This window comes from Rhopalosiphum maidis, chromosome 4 (genome assembly GCF_003676215.2).
Source record: "Rhopalosiphum maidis isolate BTI-1 chromosome 4, ASM367621v3, whole genome shotgun sequence".
NCBI lineage: Eukaryota > Metazoa > Arthropoda > Insecta > Hemiptera > Aphididae > Rhopalosiphum > Rhopalosiphum maidis.
Window position 1 is genome coordinate 13,256,070 of NC_040880.1, and position 17,484 is coordinate 13,273,553.

The 17,484-nt window shown below is 25.5% G+C and overlaps 1 protein-coding gene across 2 annotated transcripts; it reads left to right on the plus strand.

The window, feature by feature from the left end:
• Positions 1-569: 569 nt before the first annotated feature.
• Positions 570-17,251, plus strand: LOC113555121 (histone-lysine N-methyltransferase NSD3-like). 2 transcript variants are annotated; one of them, XM_026959458.1, is made up of 29 exons: positions 570-1,018; positions 1,316-2,734; positions 3,015-3,139; positions 3,235-3,317; positions 3,377-3,470; positions 3,538-3,953; positions 4,274-4,357; positions 4,442-4,507; positions 4,655-5,415; positions 5,649-5,861; positions 5,935-6,063; positions 6,131-6,296; positions 7,219-7,369; positions 7,561-7,704; positions 7,776-7,921; positions 7,993-8,144; positions 8,215-8,371; positions 9,555-9,762; positions 10,011-10,100; positions 10,245-10,316; positions 10,382-10,468; positions 10,548-10,634; positions 13,910-14,017; positions 14,768-14,836; positions 15,100-15,192; positions 15,534-15,632; positions 15,849-16,149; positions 16,240-16,406; positions 16,504-17,251. In XM_026959458.1, exons 2-29 carry the CDS (start codon positions 1,333-1,335, stop codon positions 17,008-17,010), a joined length of 6,177 nt encoding a protein of 2,058 aa, XP_026815259.1. In that variant the 5' UTR covers positions 570-1,018; positions 1,316-1,332; the 3' UTR covers positions 17,011-17,251. The 2 variants fall into 2 exon arrangements, with proteins under 2 accessions (XP_026815259.1, XP_026815267.1); XM_026959466.1 differs by lacking the exon at positions 4,274-4,357.
• Positions 17,252-17,484: the final 233 nt, after the last annotated feature.

Genomic DNA, 17,484 nt, shown 5'->3' on the forward strand with positions numbered 1-17,484 from the left:
AATACACTAGTATCACGTAGTACGCACTACATTAAACTACATAATTCACAACTCCTATTTTCACTAACTCACAAATTTCATACCTAGACACAATCCCTGCTACCACCCCCCCCCCCCACGGAACTTAATTTACCCGGCTTGCACAGGTAATATAAATAGCTTAATATTGACTCCGTAAATTCTTATTTATTTATAGATTGATGTCTTCACTATACAACAAGGACATACAATAATGTGATAGAAAATTTTAGTAATTCTATCTCATTAGTCCGTGTTTTATTAAGCAAATATCGTTCTCAGTTTTACACGTCATGGCCAAATAACAGTTATCTATTTATCCAGGGTTCACATGATTCAATGGAATATTGTTTTCTCGTCGCCGTCAATATGCGCGCGCTATCTATTTTCGAAACGGTGCTAGTTTCCGCGGACTACGGGATCGGACGGTTGGCATTAGTGAGACGCGAGCTAGTCTCGACGTAACGGTCGGTCCTGTACTCCTGTAGGTAGGTTATCGGTTTTATTTTGGCAAAAAATTATAATTTACTGTAGTGTATTAATTGTTATTCGTTTCATCAGCACGTTCAATCTTCAATGGCAGTAATGCAGTATCGTTGGGGTGGCGTACTTGTACGCGTTAACTGGTAACCACCTATGTTACCACTCGGCGCTCGCTTCAACTACCATTTTATCACTCGCGCATATATACATAATATTTTAATTATTAATTAATAATTATTATATATTACTATAATACGATATACCTACATGGGTAGTAAAAAAATGAACAATATTTTTCGATTTTAACAAGATCCATTGCGAAATAATTGTTTAAATAAATGCCGCTCGACGATTGCCTCTTTAGACTGAGAGAAAACCCGTTACTGCTGCTGCTGCTGGAGGAGCTGGGCTAGAAACCGCAGGGTCGAGCTAGTTTATTCCGGTACTTAACCTGCGCACCAGCGTCTAGGAATTGCCTGTCATGTCTTAATAGATTTTCCATCGCCAAGTCTCAGAGGTACTGAATACTTATTAGCATTTATTAAGTGATCATAAATAAACTGTTTACGGTAGCTGTTTACCGCCGTTTTACTAAGGATTATCCTTCTATTTATGACCTAGGTCGGTGTTCTACTTACAGGTCTTCTAATGACTATTACTATAGTGCAATCATTGTATAATTTTTTGGGAAACATTTCTAATATTATTTACGGAATTCCTTTTGATATATCATGTGTTTTACATAAAGTTAATTACTATAACGACTTATATAAATTTTTGAATTGAGTGCTTAAATGTAAATTTATCGTTACAGGTTAGAATTTCGAAACAATGGCTAACAATACAGATCCTGTTGAAGTTTTTTCAGAAAACAGCCAAAACTATGTTAATGATAATAGTTTTCAACCTACGTTCGACGTCCTCTTAACTGATGACAATTCTGTGCTGCCTACAGATACATCTCATTTAAATAGCAATTCTTTAAGTAGTGACGAGGCTGTAAATACACCATTGCCAACTGATAAACCACATTTAAATAGCAACTTATTAAGTAACAGTGAACCTGTGAATACCTTTCTACCACCTGATATAGCACATTTAAATAGCTACTCATTGAACAATGATGGTGCTGTGAATACACCTCTGCTGTCTGATATATCAGATTTAAAAAGCAACTTATTGGATAGTCACGAGGCTGTAGATATATCTGTGCCGACTTATATATCTCATTTAAATGATAACTTATTAAGTAATGACAAGGCTGTTAGTACATTTCTGCCGACCGATGTATCTAATTTAAAAAGCAACTTATCGGATAGCCACGAGGCTGTAAATATATCTGTGCCGACTGATATATCTCATTTAGATAGCAACTCATTAAGTAATGGCAAACCTGTGAATACTCTCCCACCGCCTGATATATCACATTCAAATAGCAACTCACTGAACAATGATGATGCTGTGAATACACCTCTGCTGTCTGCTATATCAGATTTAAAAAGCAACTTATTGGATAGCCATGAGGCTGTAAATATATCTGTGCCGACTGATATATCTCATTTAGATAGCAACTCATTAAGTAATGGCAAACCTGTGAATACTCTCCCACCGCCTGATATATCACATTCAAATAGCAACTCACTGAACAATGATGATGCTGTGAATACACCTCTGTTGTCTGCTATATCAGATTTAAAAAGCAACTTATTGGATAGCCATGAGGCTGTAAATATATCTGTGCCAACTGATATATCTCATTTAGATAGCAACTCATTAAGTGGCAACGAGTCTGTTTGTACATCTGTGCCAACCGATATATCTAATTTAAACAGCAACGCATTGAATAGCAACAAGACTATGAATATACCTCTGGCGATTAATATATCTCATTTAAATAACAACTCTAACAATGACGAGACTATGAATATACCTCTGCCAACTGATATGTCTCATTTAAATGGCAGTTATAATAATGACGCGGCTGTGAATACGCCTCTTCTAACCGATATATCTCATTTAAACAGCAGCTATGAGACAGTCAATACACCAAATACTCCCTCTCTTCAAGAATCACTTAACAATACAGAAGTGGATTTTGTAATCAAATCGTCTAGTTCTACTACTAAGCAGATTGAAAATTACAATATTGGTGATATTGTTTGGGCTAAAATTGGGAAGTACCCATATTGGCCAAGCATTGTCTGTAATGATCCGACATTGAATATTCATTATAGTAAGTGATTTATAATATACCAATTAAAATTTAATGACTAATTGATAAATATAACTTTTTATTTATGTACTTTTAACAAAATTTACTTGACAGTATATTATTATATTATTAAAAATATAGTATAATAGTAGAAAACTAACTTTAACACATTAGATACACAATTAATAAAATTCTAAATTGTCTTTTGTAAATTAAATCCATTATAATTAAATATTTCATTTTTTACACCTTTATTAGTTAAATTATTTTGTTAAACTTATAATTTATTATACATTTTCAGAAGAAAAAAAGAGATTTTTGTTACATGTCCGCTTTTGTAATGATAAAGGTAGAAGAAGTTGGGCGACAACAATTGAAAAATATCATGGAAAATCGGCATTACTTTCAAAGTATCCTAATTGTACAGTAAGTATAAATTCAATGTATATTATGTATTAAGTTTTTCATTGTAAAAAAAATATTTATAATATTTTGCAATTGATAATAATAAATATTTACAGATCTATTTTAAGAATAGTAGAAAACTTTTGGATACGTGGAATTTGGCAGTTGAAGAAGCTGATAATTTTATGAAACTTGATAGGTATATTTTGAATAAATTACAATTAAGCAAAATTAAACAAATTTAATTTTATATTTCAGAGAATTGAGAATGATAGAATTTTTCAAAACATTTTCTAATTCAAATTCTGTAACTCAATCTGTTTCAAATAATTTATCTGAAGGCATTGTTACTGTAAGTAACAAAATATTATTTGCTTTTAATTGAGAAGTTAATTGATTAAAAAATATGTTATCCTTAGCCTTTAAAAGTACGTACTTATTCAAGAAAAAGATCTCAAACAGTTCCTGAACAAGATATTGATTCCAAGATAATGAAGACTGAAAACATATCTACGAATTGTACATCATCAAGATCAATAGACATTCCTTTATTGTCAAGATCAGATGATGGTGATAGTACCGTTTCTGATTTTTCTATGAGTTATGCTCTTATGGAAGATTTAGGTTTAAAAGCAAAACAGGAAATTGTAAAAAAAAGAAGATCAACTAAAACATACCCACCAAAAAATTCATTTGCCAATAAATATGATTTAACCTATTCAATAACGAATTCTCAAAAAAATAATTGTGTGTCTGATAATCAGGATAAATATCCAGTTACAACCACAAAAACTTCCACTCGTACAGTACCTGAACATAGAAAACTTGAAATAAGGTATATAAAAAAAAATTGTATTAATTAAATGAATTAATTAAAAATGTAGGATAAATTTTGTGGTTACCAACCAACCAACCAGTTATTCAACCTTCTTGGTTGAAATTAAATATTTAATATATTAAAAATGTATCTTAATTTATATATTATATTATACATATAATAAAGAAAAAAAAAGTAGATTAAATAACTAGTATTTATATATATACACTTTTTTATTAATTAGATATTTACTGATATTGGAATGTCAAATTAATACATATCTTCTAGTAGAAATAAAAAATGAATTCATCTTCTTTTTTTAATATTATGCATTCTAGCATATTAGAAGGAGAATATGATCAAGATAATATTATTTTTCCAAGTTCTCGTCGTTCAAAAAAAAAAATTACAATTCATATGAAGTAAATTTAATTATATTTAATTAATTGTGTATTTTTTTATTATTAAATGTTTTGCAACTAAAATTAAATATTAATGTATTTTAGTTCAACCAATTCTAAGAAAACAGTAAAAAGAAAAAAACTCATTGGAAAAGAAAACTCTACTGGAAGGTAACATAATTAATTAAATGTTTATTAAAAAAAATAGTCTCATATATTTTATGAAAACAAAGTTATCAATTAATAAAATTCCATAATATTTATAGTTATTCTTAATTTATGTTATATAAATAAATTATTATTTTTTGTGTTCTTCAGAAAGTCGACTACAGTTAAACGTGAAAGTAGCCAAGAACCAGATACAACAGAAAGTGAAGCTTCTTCAAAAAATGAAACATATAGTTCAGTTTTCTTGACCTCTTCAAAAAACAAACAACTTTTTACAAAAACCTGGAAAAGAGCATGTGTAGTTTGTAAAAACATCAAAAACACAATAAAATGCATGGGCCCATGTCAAAGTTATTTTCACAAAGAATGTTTAGATAAAAGTGAAGAAAGATATCATCAGACAAAAAGTATTGCAATGACTAAGATTAAAAAACCATCTGGTCGCCGTAAAAGAAACTACTCGAAAATTATACAGAAAAATGAAGATTCTATTTCTGAAATTCCACAACTTATTAATAACATTAAAGAAGAAAACACTTCTAAGTTATTTAAAGAAAACAATGAAATCAAATCAAATGGCTTATCTGATACTCAATGTTCAGGTTATACCAATGAAGAAACTATATCTCTTAACCAACTTGAATCAGATGATCTATTTAAAAATGATAACTGCATTCTTACTGAAAATGAAAATACTCAAAGTGAATTAGAAAGTGTTAATGAAGATTCTATTCAAGGAACATCTGAAGAAAAAAATGTTAATACTTCAATTGTACCAATAAATAGTGATGAAAAAATACCATTAGACAATTTAAAATATATGTGCAGCCTATGTAAAGCGGATAAAACAAACTGTTTTATATGTGGCTTGGTTATTGATGATTCGGGACAAAAGATTGTTTGTAAAATATGTAAGTTTGGTATTTATATTTGTAATAAATTTAAATTTATAACAGTCATAAAATAATAATTTTAATGTTGCACTATAAAAATTAAAAAATTTTAAATGCTCCTGTTTATTAATTACTTATATACCTATGATTTGAATTTAAAATTGTTTAGTTCTTAAATTTAGGCTATAAAGTATATATGAATTAATATATGCAGTGTATAATGTTATTAAGATTTAATTTATTATTTTTAGCTAGTTGTGGAAAATATTATCATGAAAATTGTTTAAATGATTGGCCACAATGTCAGTGGACTCAAGAGTCACGGAATAATATCCGATGTGTAGTATGTCCACATCATGTTTGTCATTTATGCATTTCGGATAACCCTAAAAGTTCATGTAAAACTCATTTTCCCGCTGAAAAAATAACTAGGTGTATTAAATGTCCAACAGCCTATCACAGAAGTAACCTTTTTTTTAATAATTAATGATTTCTTATGTTTTAAGTTATGTATTTATATTTTTGATATATTTATAGGTGAATACTGTTTACCAGCTGGTTGTCAAGTCTTAACATACAATGATATTATTTGTAGTCGACATTTTGAACCTGTCAAAATGCAAAACAATCATTATAATGCTACTTGGTGTTTTATTTGTGCATTAGGTTAGTATTATCACAGATATTTAAGTTTGTTTAGTTTTTATCAAATAAATATTTTTTTTATTTTAAGGAGGCGGTTCATTAGTTTGCTGTGATTTGTGTCCATCTTCATTCCACATTGATTGTTTAAATCAAAACCCATCTGAATTCGAAGGAGGTTTTACTTGTGAAGAATGTCAAACTGGACGATATCCTCTATATGGTGAAATTGTTTGGGTTAAGATAGGAAAGTATAGGTATGATTTGTGATTTTATTTATCAAGCTACAGTGTAATAATTTAGATTATTTAATTTTTGATTTTATAAATCTTCAATATTATTTCGATGTTTTTTTTTTTTTTATTGATCTTAAAACATCGACAACAAAAACCATTAGTTATATACAGGTTATAATATATAAGATACATAATTAATTAGGATACATATAATTTTATTTCAATATTTAAAGACATTATTAGTATCAGTAATTTTTCAAGCACAAATGTTTAAAAACATTTATCATAGAATTATGTTTTCAGACTATCTTAATTATAGTTATTTATCTATATTTATGTTCAAAACATTCATTTTCATTTTTTTAACTTAATGGATTTGGTACTTATCAGTTATCCTCCTGCTACTTGCTGGTACCCAAATTCATATAGATAATATAAATTATATATCTATATATTTTCATAATATATACAGAACATCTATTTCAGAAAAATAAAATATTAGTAATATAGTGACAAATATTGTTTGTTATTACATATATGTATAATAAATGCTCTGTATATCTATATGAAAAACTTGATGGTTTTATCTAGTTATATAATTTATATAAATTCTGTTACCAGTGAGTGGCAGGAGTATAACGAAACTAGTCAATCCCCATCAAAACAGCACCTACCGCTCCAGGAACAGGTTACCTCATTTGTGGGAAACTATGCACCAAACATTTATATTCTTTTGGTAAATAAACTATAACTTTGATAAATTTAAAAATTATTGTATACATTCTTATGTATCAAATAAATTACTAATTATTTTTTTATCCCTAATTTTTGTGTAGGTAAAATTATATATTTAATATATTTAATGTTGATTCTGTTCAGTATAAAATTATCAAATTTTGTTAATTTTTACAAATTATTACACATTATATTTTTCTATTTATAGGTGGTGGCCAGCTGAAATAGTATTTCCAAATCAAGTTCCTGATATTGTAAATTCAATACCACATTCTGTTGGACAATTTGCTGTTCGATTTTTTGGAACTTATGATTATTATTGGGTGAATCGTGGACGAGTATTTAATTTTCATGAAGGGGTAATAAAAACTTATTTGTGAATCTAGAATAAAAAAAATATATATATGTATGTGTTTGTAAATCGGTTGTGTTCGTTCTAATACTATATCAGACAATAATCTGACTGTATATCAGACTGTTTTGGACAATAATTTACACAACTTTTTAATAAATATGCAATATCCTCTATAAGTTTTTTAATTTATTTCAGGATGATGAGAATATTTTGACAAAAAGTAAAATGAAGGTTATAGATCAAGTGTTTCAAGATTCTATTGTAGAAGCAGCTCAAGCACATAATGCTTATATTTTAGAAAAGGAAAAAAATGATGCTATAGTAGCAAAATCGTTTACAGTATGTTCTATTTATAGCTCTAGATTTTATTTTTGATTAATAGTGAATATTTTATTTTATTGTTATTATAGAAGCCTCCAAAATTTACAAGAATAAAATTCAACAAACCCATTGGCAACGTCAAAAATATGGAATTTGATATAACCCCAATGACTCCTTGTGAATGTGATCCAACAAAGCCAAACCCATGTGGTCCTGGTTCTGATTGTATAAATAGGTATTTAATTTATATTTGAAATTGACTAATAATTGAATTATGATTTATTTTATTTTTATATTTACTTATAGAATGCTTATGTTTGAATGTGGACCAAAAGTATGTCCTGCTGGAAATAAATGTAATAATCAAAGATTTGAAAAAACATTGTACCCTGCTATGGTACCATTTTTAACAAAAGGTAGAGGGTGGGGTCTTAAAACACTAGAAGATATAAAAGAAGGTTTGATAACAATTTATATTTTAATATAATCATAACACATTGTTAAAAATATTATTTATTTTAAATTAAGGTTCATTTGTGATTGAGTATGTCGGTGATGTAATTGACGAAGAAGAATTTCAAAGAAGATGTTTGGAAATGCATCAAAGGAATGAACAAAATTATTATTTTTTGACCATAGATAATTCTAGAACAATTGATGCTGGTCCAAAAGGAAATTTATCAAGGTAAAACCTAATTCTTATTAATCAAAATTATAAAATAATTTTTCTTGATTATCAACTCTGCCTAACCTAAAAATGTCCAATTTTGGATGCATGTCTATGAATAATTTTTTCAAGTTAGGTTTTTTTTTACTATCTATCATTGGATATCTCCTGCATACTTCTTTTTCAATCATTCAAAAATTATATATTAATAAACGTCAAAGAAGGCATTCCCATGTGTCTCATTCACATATCTTTATTATTAGTGTGCGATTATCCTGGAATACCATTATAAAACTATTAGACATGCCTCAAACTTATGTTAAATTTAATTTTGTGATTAAATTATATTATTATCAACACTTATCATTGTCCAAGTTTTATCTCACATGACCTATATCATTACTTCTATATTGTACATCACAAATATTTATTTATTTTATATCAACAAAATAAAATGTTTAATGTCACCCAAGTTAACAACTAATTAATATTTTTGTTATTTTACTAATTTTTTTTATTAACATAGAACTTTCCACACTTATAATAAATTAAATAATGTATAATATGTCTATACATGATAATTCATGTACAAACTATTATAAATAAAAAAATCTACACTCCTTTTAAATTAAAATTTAAAGGTAAACAGGTTTTCATTGATTTTGGAATTTTTTTTTTCTCTACATGCATTATCACATTTTACCATTGTTAAGCTAAGAATTAATTTGTGTATATATAATATGTTTTATTTAGTTGGTAATAATACTTAACATTAAATATTCAAACAAATTGAGAATGTTGCCTTAACTGTATCTTTTTAAAATTGTTGAATTGTAAAAAACATTCATTATTCATATTATAATTTATATAACTTAAATTTTAAATTTGTGTTATGATGTGATTGTTTAGTTTAGTGGCGTCGAACACGGGTATGAACTGTGGAAAATTCCCCAATACTATTATGGTTGAGTTAGGTGGGTGAGTGGGTGATAATAAAAAATATCTTGTTATGCAGTATTGTATGTATATAGTTAGAAATAAATAAAGTACTATTCGAACATAACTAACTAAACATTTTTTTAGTAGGTGGGTCTACCTCCAGCATTTTTTCCCCATAACATGAAATTTAGATCGGCGTCACTGGTTTAGTTTTTAATAAGCATATTTATAATTACATTACCTTGAATTAATATTTTTTTAGATTTATGAACCATTCATGTGAACCAAATTGTGTGACACAAAAGTGGACAGTGAATGGAGATACTAGAATTGGACTTTTTGCTCTACATGACATTCCTACTGGTACTGAGCTGGTTTTTGATTACCGTTTACAGAGTTGTTCAGGAGTAGAGAAAAAACCTTGTCAATGTGGAGCTGCAAGATGTTCTAAATTTATTGGAGTCAAAGTGGTAATTACTATTAATTTATTATGTTAACATTTTGAGTTTATAATGTATTGTGGATCATGAAAAGAGATTATTAAACTGCATAAAATGTAGTTATTATTTATGGATGATTCAAATTTTCTAGTAATATATTTTTATGCCTTCTCTTTCTCTTTTACAAATTATGGCTATAAGGCGAGTAAAAGCTTATATAGTAAATATAACACCGTGATTATTTTTTGTAAAATAAATTTAAATATTTGATTTCATAGGAAGAAGAGAAAAAGAAAGTAATTTCAATTAATGATGTTGAGAAGTGTAAAGTTTCTTCAAAAAACAAACGAAAGCCATTGAAACTTAAGGTAATCTAACTTAACTAAATCATTCAACTAATAAAAAGTACACCTTTGAAATTTGTATTTGATCTGTGTTAGTTCTCCTTATATATTTGTGTGTGACATGTTTTAGTATTTATTTTTATAAAATATATTTTGTTTATTTCATAGGATAATGTTTCCGATTCAGACAAGTCCAAATTAATTAACAATGATCAAAACAACTCTACAATTGAAAATGAGGTAGTAAAAAATCTCAACCCTGTTCTTTAATTACATTTATTTAAAAATCAAATTAATGTATATAGGTAGAAGCATCTAACATTGAGAAAGTTGACCTTTCCAAAAAATCCAAATCAAAAAAACCTATTGGCAAGCCATCAACTGTTTTAAAAGTATATTTTTTTAATGACTTATTATAAAAATCATACATTAATATTAATAAATCATTTTTTGTTTTGATTTTAATATTAGAAAGAAAATGCAGAATCTTCAGAAACATCTGTTGTTATAAAAAGGAAATGGAAAAAATCCACTAGGAACAGCACCAATATGACCAAAGTATGTAACAAAAAAAAAAATTAAGAGATCTACAATGTAACTATAAATCTATATCAAAATGTCATGGTCTGTTTTAATTTATTAACCTCTAATTTCTGATTTTAATAACTGATGAATCAATTGACATTAATATTATCTTTTAAACTTAATATTATAAATGCAATTTATTGTTTTATATTTTAACAAGTAAAATTTTTATAAATTTTATTTAGTGGTTTTAATAGTTCTGTAATATAACTACTGGTTTTTTTTCTCTTTTATTTAGAACATAAATAATATCTACTTGAAAATTCTCGGTTAGTTAGGTACTTAAACTATTTGATTTGAAAATCAATTTGTATGTAACTAATTTATTATTATTTTCCTATATTATAATTATATAAATCATTGACGTGTAAAATTATTAAGTATGTTGACAGCTTTAATAATAAAATAAAAATGTATTTATTTTTGATTAATTTTATAAGTTCATAATGGTGAATATTTTGATAAGACATTATTATTTATAAAATGTAATTAATTAAACTACACATGGTCAGACCATATATGTGATTTAAATTGTGTAAGAAAGATAATCTGACATGCATCATTAAATATGATAAAATATTAACTATTAGTATATTTTAGTTTTATTGTCCAAATTAAAATGTATGATTGTTAAAAGTATCATTAATTTACAAACACATTTTAAATATATATTTTTATTTAAATACGCTAAACTATATTTTGTATTATATTGCTACCCTAATTAATAATCTTTTAAAAATAAAAAGTATATATTCTTCAATATTAACTTAACATATTTAAGTGTTTAGGTTTTCTTTGTACATATTCAAAAAATATTTAAATTAATAATTCATATGTTTTGTTATGTTTTCATTTTTAATCTTTATTTCATCTTTTTCCTAATGTGATTTAAAAATTAGATATTCAATACTAAATAATACATTTTTTTTAACAAGTCAAGTATTATTGTTTAAGATAATGTCTAAATGATTTTTCTTCAAAATAATGTTTGTAACTTAAGTTTAGGCAAATGTAGGAATGTATTGACAGGATATGTATGAGGTTAAACATGGTGAGATATGTGTATGTATAATGTATATTCTTTGATATAAAATACTCTATTCAATTTATGAAAGTTATTTGAGGACTGCAAATTTTTTGTGTGGCAGTTGTCAGGTAACTGTTATTGATCACCCACCCCCATTGAATCAACCATTTGTTTATCTGCTATTTATCGAAGCCACACCTCTGCTCACGTGTTTGCCGCCATTAATGTTTCTTAACTTGAATAGAGTATTAAATATATAAAATTTATTCTATTAATTCTATTATTCATAAATAATTGTATATATTTATATTTTATTCTAAGATTTTACCAATTATTTATTTCTACAATTTTATTAAATGATTGATATTTTCTAGTATCTATGTAGCCTCTGATTACATCTTTGTTTATCGTTTGATAATATTCATGTCAAAACATGATATTTATATAATTTATGTAGTATACATGCATTATTAATAACATTTAACACATACTATCTCAATCTATATTTTGTAAACATAGAACGTACCAACTTATTCTCCAATTTATGTTCTCTCCAAAACAATTATTTTTAACTATGACCATGTATTTTTATCTAATACATATTAACTAGATTTGAGTTAAAATATAACAAATAAATTAATAAAGAATTAGAAAAATGTATTATTATATTTTGTACTTACTCAAATTTTGTATTAATACTTTAAAATTTATCTGCCATAAAATTAACTTCAAATTTGTTTTATCCATTCTAAAAAAGTTTCTATTTCAATAATATTTCAGAAAATCCATCTCTGCATACTTAATTCAGTTTTTCAATTTTCCATTATTATTATACATAAATTCCTATTTACTTAATTAATTTTTAATTGTATTCCAGTATACTAATATTAACAATAATAGTTGAATTGTAATTTTTGAAGTTAAAAAATGTATAAGATTTTTTTTTATGTAAGTGTTGTTTTAATTGTCTTTATATTAATAAATAAATAATGTGTTTGTTGTATAGTTCAATTTTAACAATGTTAATACTATTATTAAAACAAAATAATAAAATTTATTATGATGAACAGTTAATTAATATTTTTGAGGTGAGAGTAGGTTTTTAATGTTTATTGTTATTATTTTTTGCTTAATCCTATTTTTAAATTAAGTATTAGTGTTTATTTGAACAAATTATTGTTTTTTTGCCTAAAGAGAGCTCTTATAATCTTTTTATTTTTTGTTCAAGAATTACATAATTTTATGGGTAAGTGTAAATTGTATTTTCGACTCTGCTTTATAAATTAGATTGTGAATATTTATGAAGTAAATTGCATTGATAAATGTAATTTATGGCTTACCTATTCCTATACTATTTATTATATAACTTATAAATAGTGTATGATTTCAATAATAACAAAAATCTATGAGTATTCAAAATTAGTTTTTATACAGTATACTTTGCTATTTAGTTGTTATCAAATACTTAGGTAAAAAAAAAAAAACTAGTGCTAAAGTGAAAGTTTGGTAGGTAGTGAAAGTATTATATCTTATAACACTAACACATGAATTATCACAAGGATAAACCAACATGTATGTTAACACATATTTTATTCACAATTAAATTACTTATATTAATTATTTAGTTTAAAGAACATATAAATAATTGTTTTTTGTTGGTCTTAGCTCTCAAAAAGTATTTTTTAAGTATGTGATATAGTTAAATATTATATTGTTTTGTTATTAAGAGTATCATCCGAACAATTAATTAACTACAATTTCTCCAATTTTTTATGATATTATATACTATATATCTTGTTATTTCCACAAGTCCTACATTTTTTTTAAATTCTCAAGCAATTTCAAAAATTGGTTAAATATATGTTATGATAGTTAGTTTTTTATTTCTGTACCTATTTTATGAATTTTATTATCAATATTATTAAATGTATTCAACCATTTTAATTCCACTAATATTTGAAAACAATACAACGATAAAGAAATCTGAGTTTTTGTCTAAGAATTATATGTATTATAAATTGAATTTTGTTGTTATATTTGTTAATATTGTCCGCTTCTTTCTACTTTTTTAAAACAATATTCAGAGTTAATAATAGTGATGGGTAAAATACTTATAGAATTAAGGTACCTGTCTGGTAAATGTGTATTTTATAATGCTATGTATTAGTCACTTATGGCGAATAATTTATTTCTGTTTGTAAATAGTGTTTATTAATTTTAGGATAACATTACAGTTGATGATTCTACAGAATCCGAAGGAAATATTAATTCAAAAAAAAAGTTAAGGAATGATTTGTCTACTCTCTCTTCGAGAAAACTATTGATAAAAGTATGACATTATACAATAAATTATTTTATTTTATTTTTAAATTTTATTTTGTACTGTAAGGTTCTAATTAATAACCGTCATAATATTTTGTTATTTATGTAAAATTCCTAGTAAACACTTTTTTATAATTTAATTTTGACAAACAAAATATACATATTGTTAATTACTTTAATAATTTATACTATGTACTGATGTAACTTTATAATTGATTATTGTTGAATTGTGACAGAACATAACTAAAGCATTGTTTATATTTTATACTGATTTTTTTATCTTACCAAATATTTATCTATTATATTTGATTCAATTATATAATATAAACCTCTCTTAATTTGAATTAATTAATTTATTACCAACTATATGTTTGGTATTTTTATTTAAATGGATTAAAATTAAAAATTTTAATTTTTGTATTTAACAATTTGTTCTTACAAATAGATATTACTCATGATTAAACATAGTTATATACTTGTATTCAAAATACAAATATATAATTCAAAAACTTCATCTATGTTAAAATATTATGAAGTTCATACAAGGTAATATTCAAACAAGGTAGTTTTGTAATGATGAAATTGGTTTCTCGTTTGTATAGTTTTTTTTATTTTAAACGCAGTTCATAAATTATAACATACTTGTGTTAGTGAAAGGTATATGAACTATGGACAAAAATTAAAAACTATATATATAAACTAATTTTATTTATAATCTGTTATTGCTTCAGGTTTATATGTACTTCTCATGTTTTAGGATGATCCGTCGGATAACGACAATTCTGTTGTAATGAAGAAGAAACGACAACTCGACAGTATTAAAAAAGTATGCAATTAGTCAACTATACATTTAATGAAAATTTATTTAATCTTTACATTTTATTATTAAACAATAATTGTCTTCTATTATTTTATTTGATCCCATACACAAATTAAAAATAACTTATAAAGTAATAATCATTATATTCAAGAAAAAATGTAATTCTTTTTATTTATCAAGTATTGTATTTTATACTCGGTAAGTTAAGTTTCTATATTTAAACTTATACAACTAATTAACTACTATGTCTTGTGATATTTATTTTTCAGAAGAATGTAATCCAACCCAATGCGTTGCTTCTGCCATCGCCTATCGTAACCAAATTATCATCTGTTACAACTTTATGTACATCTGAAGAAAATGTAAGCTAAAATTTATATTTTGATTGATTGAAATTAGTACTAGGTATATGTTAATAACAATATTATGATCATGGTGTAAGCTTAATTAATGATATATAAATGATATATTAAGTATGTCATAAGTTATATCCAAATCACAAGAATTTTTTTGTAAGTTCTTTAAAAACACTAAAGAATCATTGAAGTATTAGAAAATATAAATGTCATTAATACTTATAATTTTTATTATAACTGAAGTTGCATAATATGTAAAAAAAGAACTTTAAATTGTTTCATAGCATGAATACTTTTTTCTAACATTCCACTTATTTATATTTATGTAATTAATTTTTGTTAATTAGGCCATTGATATTAAATCTGACAAATCTACTAAAACTCAAGAAAAATCTCGAAACAATTTAACTAGACTAGCAAAAAGCAGACATTTATTTTTATCAAAAGTGAGTAAAAATGTCTATAAAAAATTATTAACAATTTAAAAAACACGAATTTTTATTGCATACTATAATAATTAACTATAAGTGATACTATATTTTTATTCTACTCTGAATCCAGATTGTCAAAAAAAAATTACTGATTCATCAAAGACATTCAACTTTTATTTTGATTTTACATATGATTAAAAGTTAAGACTATTAAAATATTTATTTTTCTAGAACGATATGAGTAAGGAACCAAAAAAGGAGCCTGTTTTATCCAGTAAAAAAATCAACAAAGAAAAAAAGGATTTATCAAAGATAACAAAAGTCATAAAAAGCAGTAAAAAAATTTTGTCAGGGAAAACTGTTGTAATGAAGAAAACTAAAATAAACAAAGATTTCTTACAGTCTAAAGCATATTTCAAAAACAATTCTTGTTTGATTTGTGGGAAAGGCCATACAGAATTAGCATGCAAAAACAAAAAATGCCCCAGAGTCTTTCATCTTAGTTGTATTAACAAAACTAGAATTGTGAAATGTGAGTTAACTACCCTAAAAAATTATGATATACTGAATTTAAATAATAAAGGTATTGTAAATAGTTGTTACCAGTTTTATTTTATTCTAGCCGGATTCATTTGCCCTTCTCATTTTTGTTCTTTGTGCAACAAACGTAAGGTAGTAGCCAAATGTAAATTTTGTGTGGAATCGTTTTGCACTATGCACGTCAAAGGAAACATATTCAAAGATCCGCTGGGCAATGGTATGTTGTGTACTACTCATCATCCTAAAAAAGTAAGTTGAAAATAGAATATTTAATACAAAGATTTATTCATGTTCAATTTCTTTTTTAAGCTGCTAAGTATATGGTTTTGATTATTTTTTTTGACAGACATTTATGCCAAACATAAGTAATCCAGTGACTCTTGACCCAAATGTTATTAGCAAAGTAAATATTATGAATAACAATGAGGAACCCATCGGTTTTTTGGATCATGGTTATAATATTGCATTATCAGAAGACTCTGAAGATTCATTGAATGTTAATATAGATAAAATGAACAAAGAAGAATATACGCAGGCACAGGTTGTCAAAGATGAGTGCGATCGTGAATATATACACATTGGTGGGTTCAATGTATGTAATATGTCTGATTTGGTCTCAGATCAAGGAGAAAGCTATATAGGACCACCTGATACAGATGGTAATCTATTCAAGCCATCATTGGCCAATGTTGTTATTGATATAGAGTCTGCATCTGCTTTTTACCAGCCCATGGACAACTTACAACTAGTCTCTATTGCCACTGATAATAAAGATAGTCACGACTATGCCAACGTAAATTTCATTACTGAAGCTAATCAACCCAAAAACAAATGGCTAGCAGCTGAACCTTAATGTCATATTGTCAAGTGTCGAGCATTATTTTGTTAATCTTTTGACAAGAATTTAATTCTCTTTTTTCAAGAAAGTTAGTTACCTAAATAGGAATTTCAATTTGTTTTTATTTTTATTTTCATTTATGGCAATTAAATAGTTGTTCATATATTTTTTTAATAATCTAATCAAACATTTACCATTTGATATGGTATACTAGGTATTATGTATGTTGTTAAAAGTTTGAGTCATTTAAATATTTTTAATATAAAACATATAAAAATATATATATATTTATTAATTGATTGGGTATTTTACTAAATTAAATTTTTTTTTTTTTTATGTAATGTATGATATTAATTAATACGTGAAATTTAAGTTGTAAAAATATTTGTAAAATTTTAGTTTTATAATTCTTATATTTCTTTTTATTAAATTCTGTAATGCATTTTTGTTAAATTCTACACTTTAATTTATATATAATATTAAAGTTTA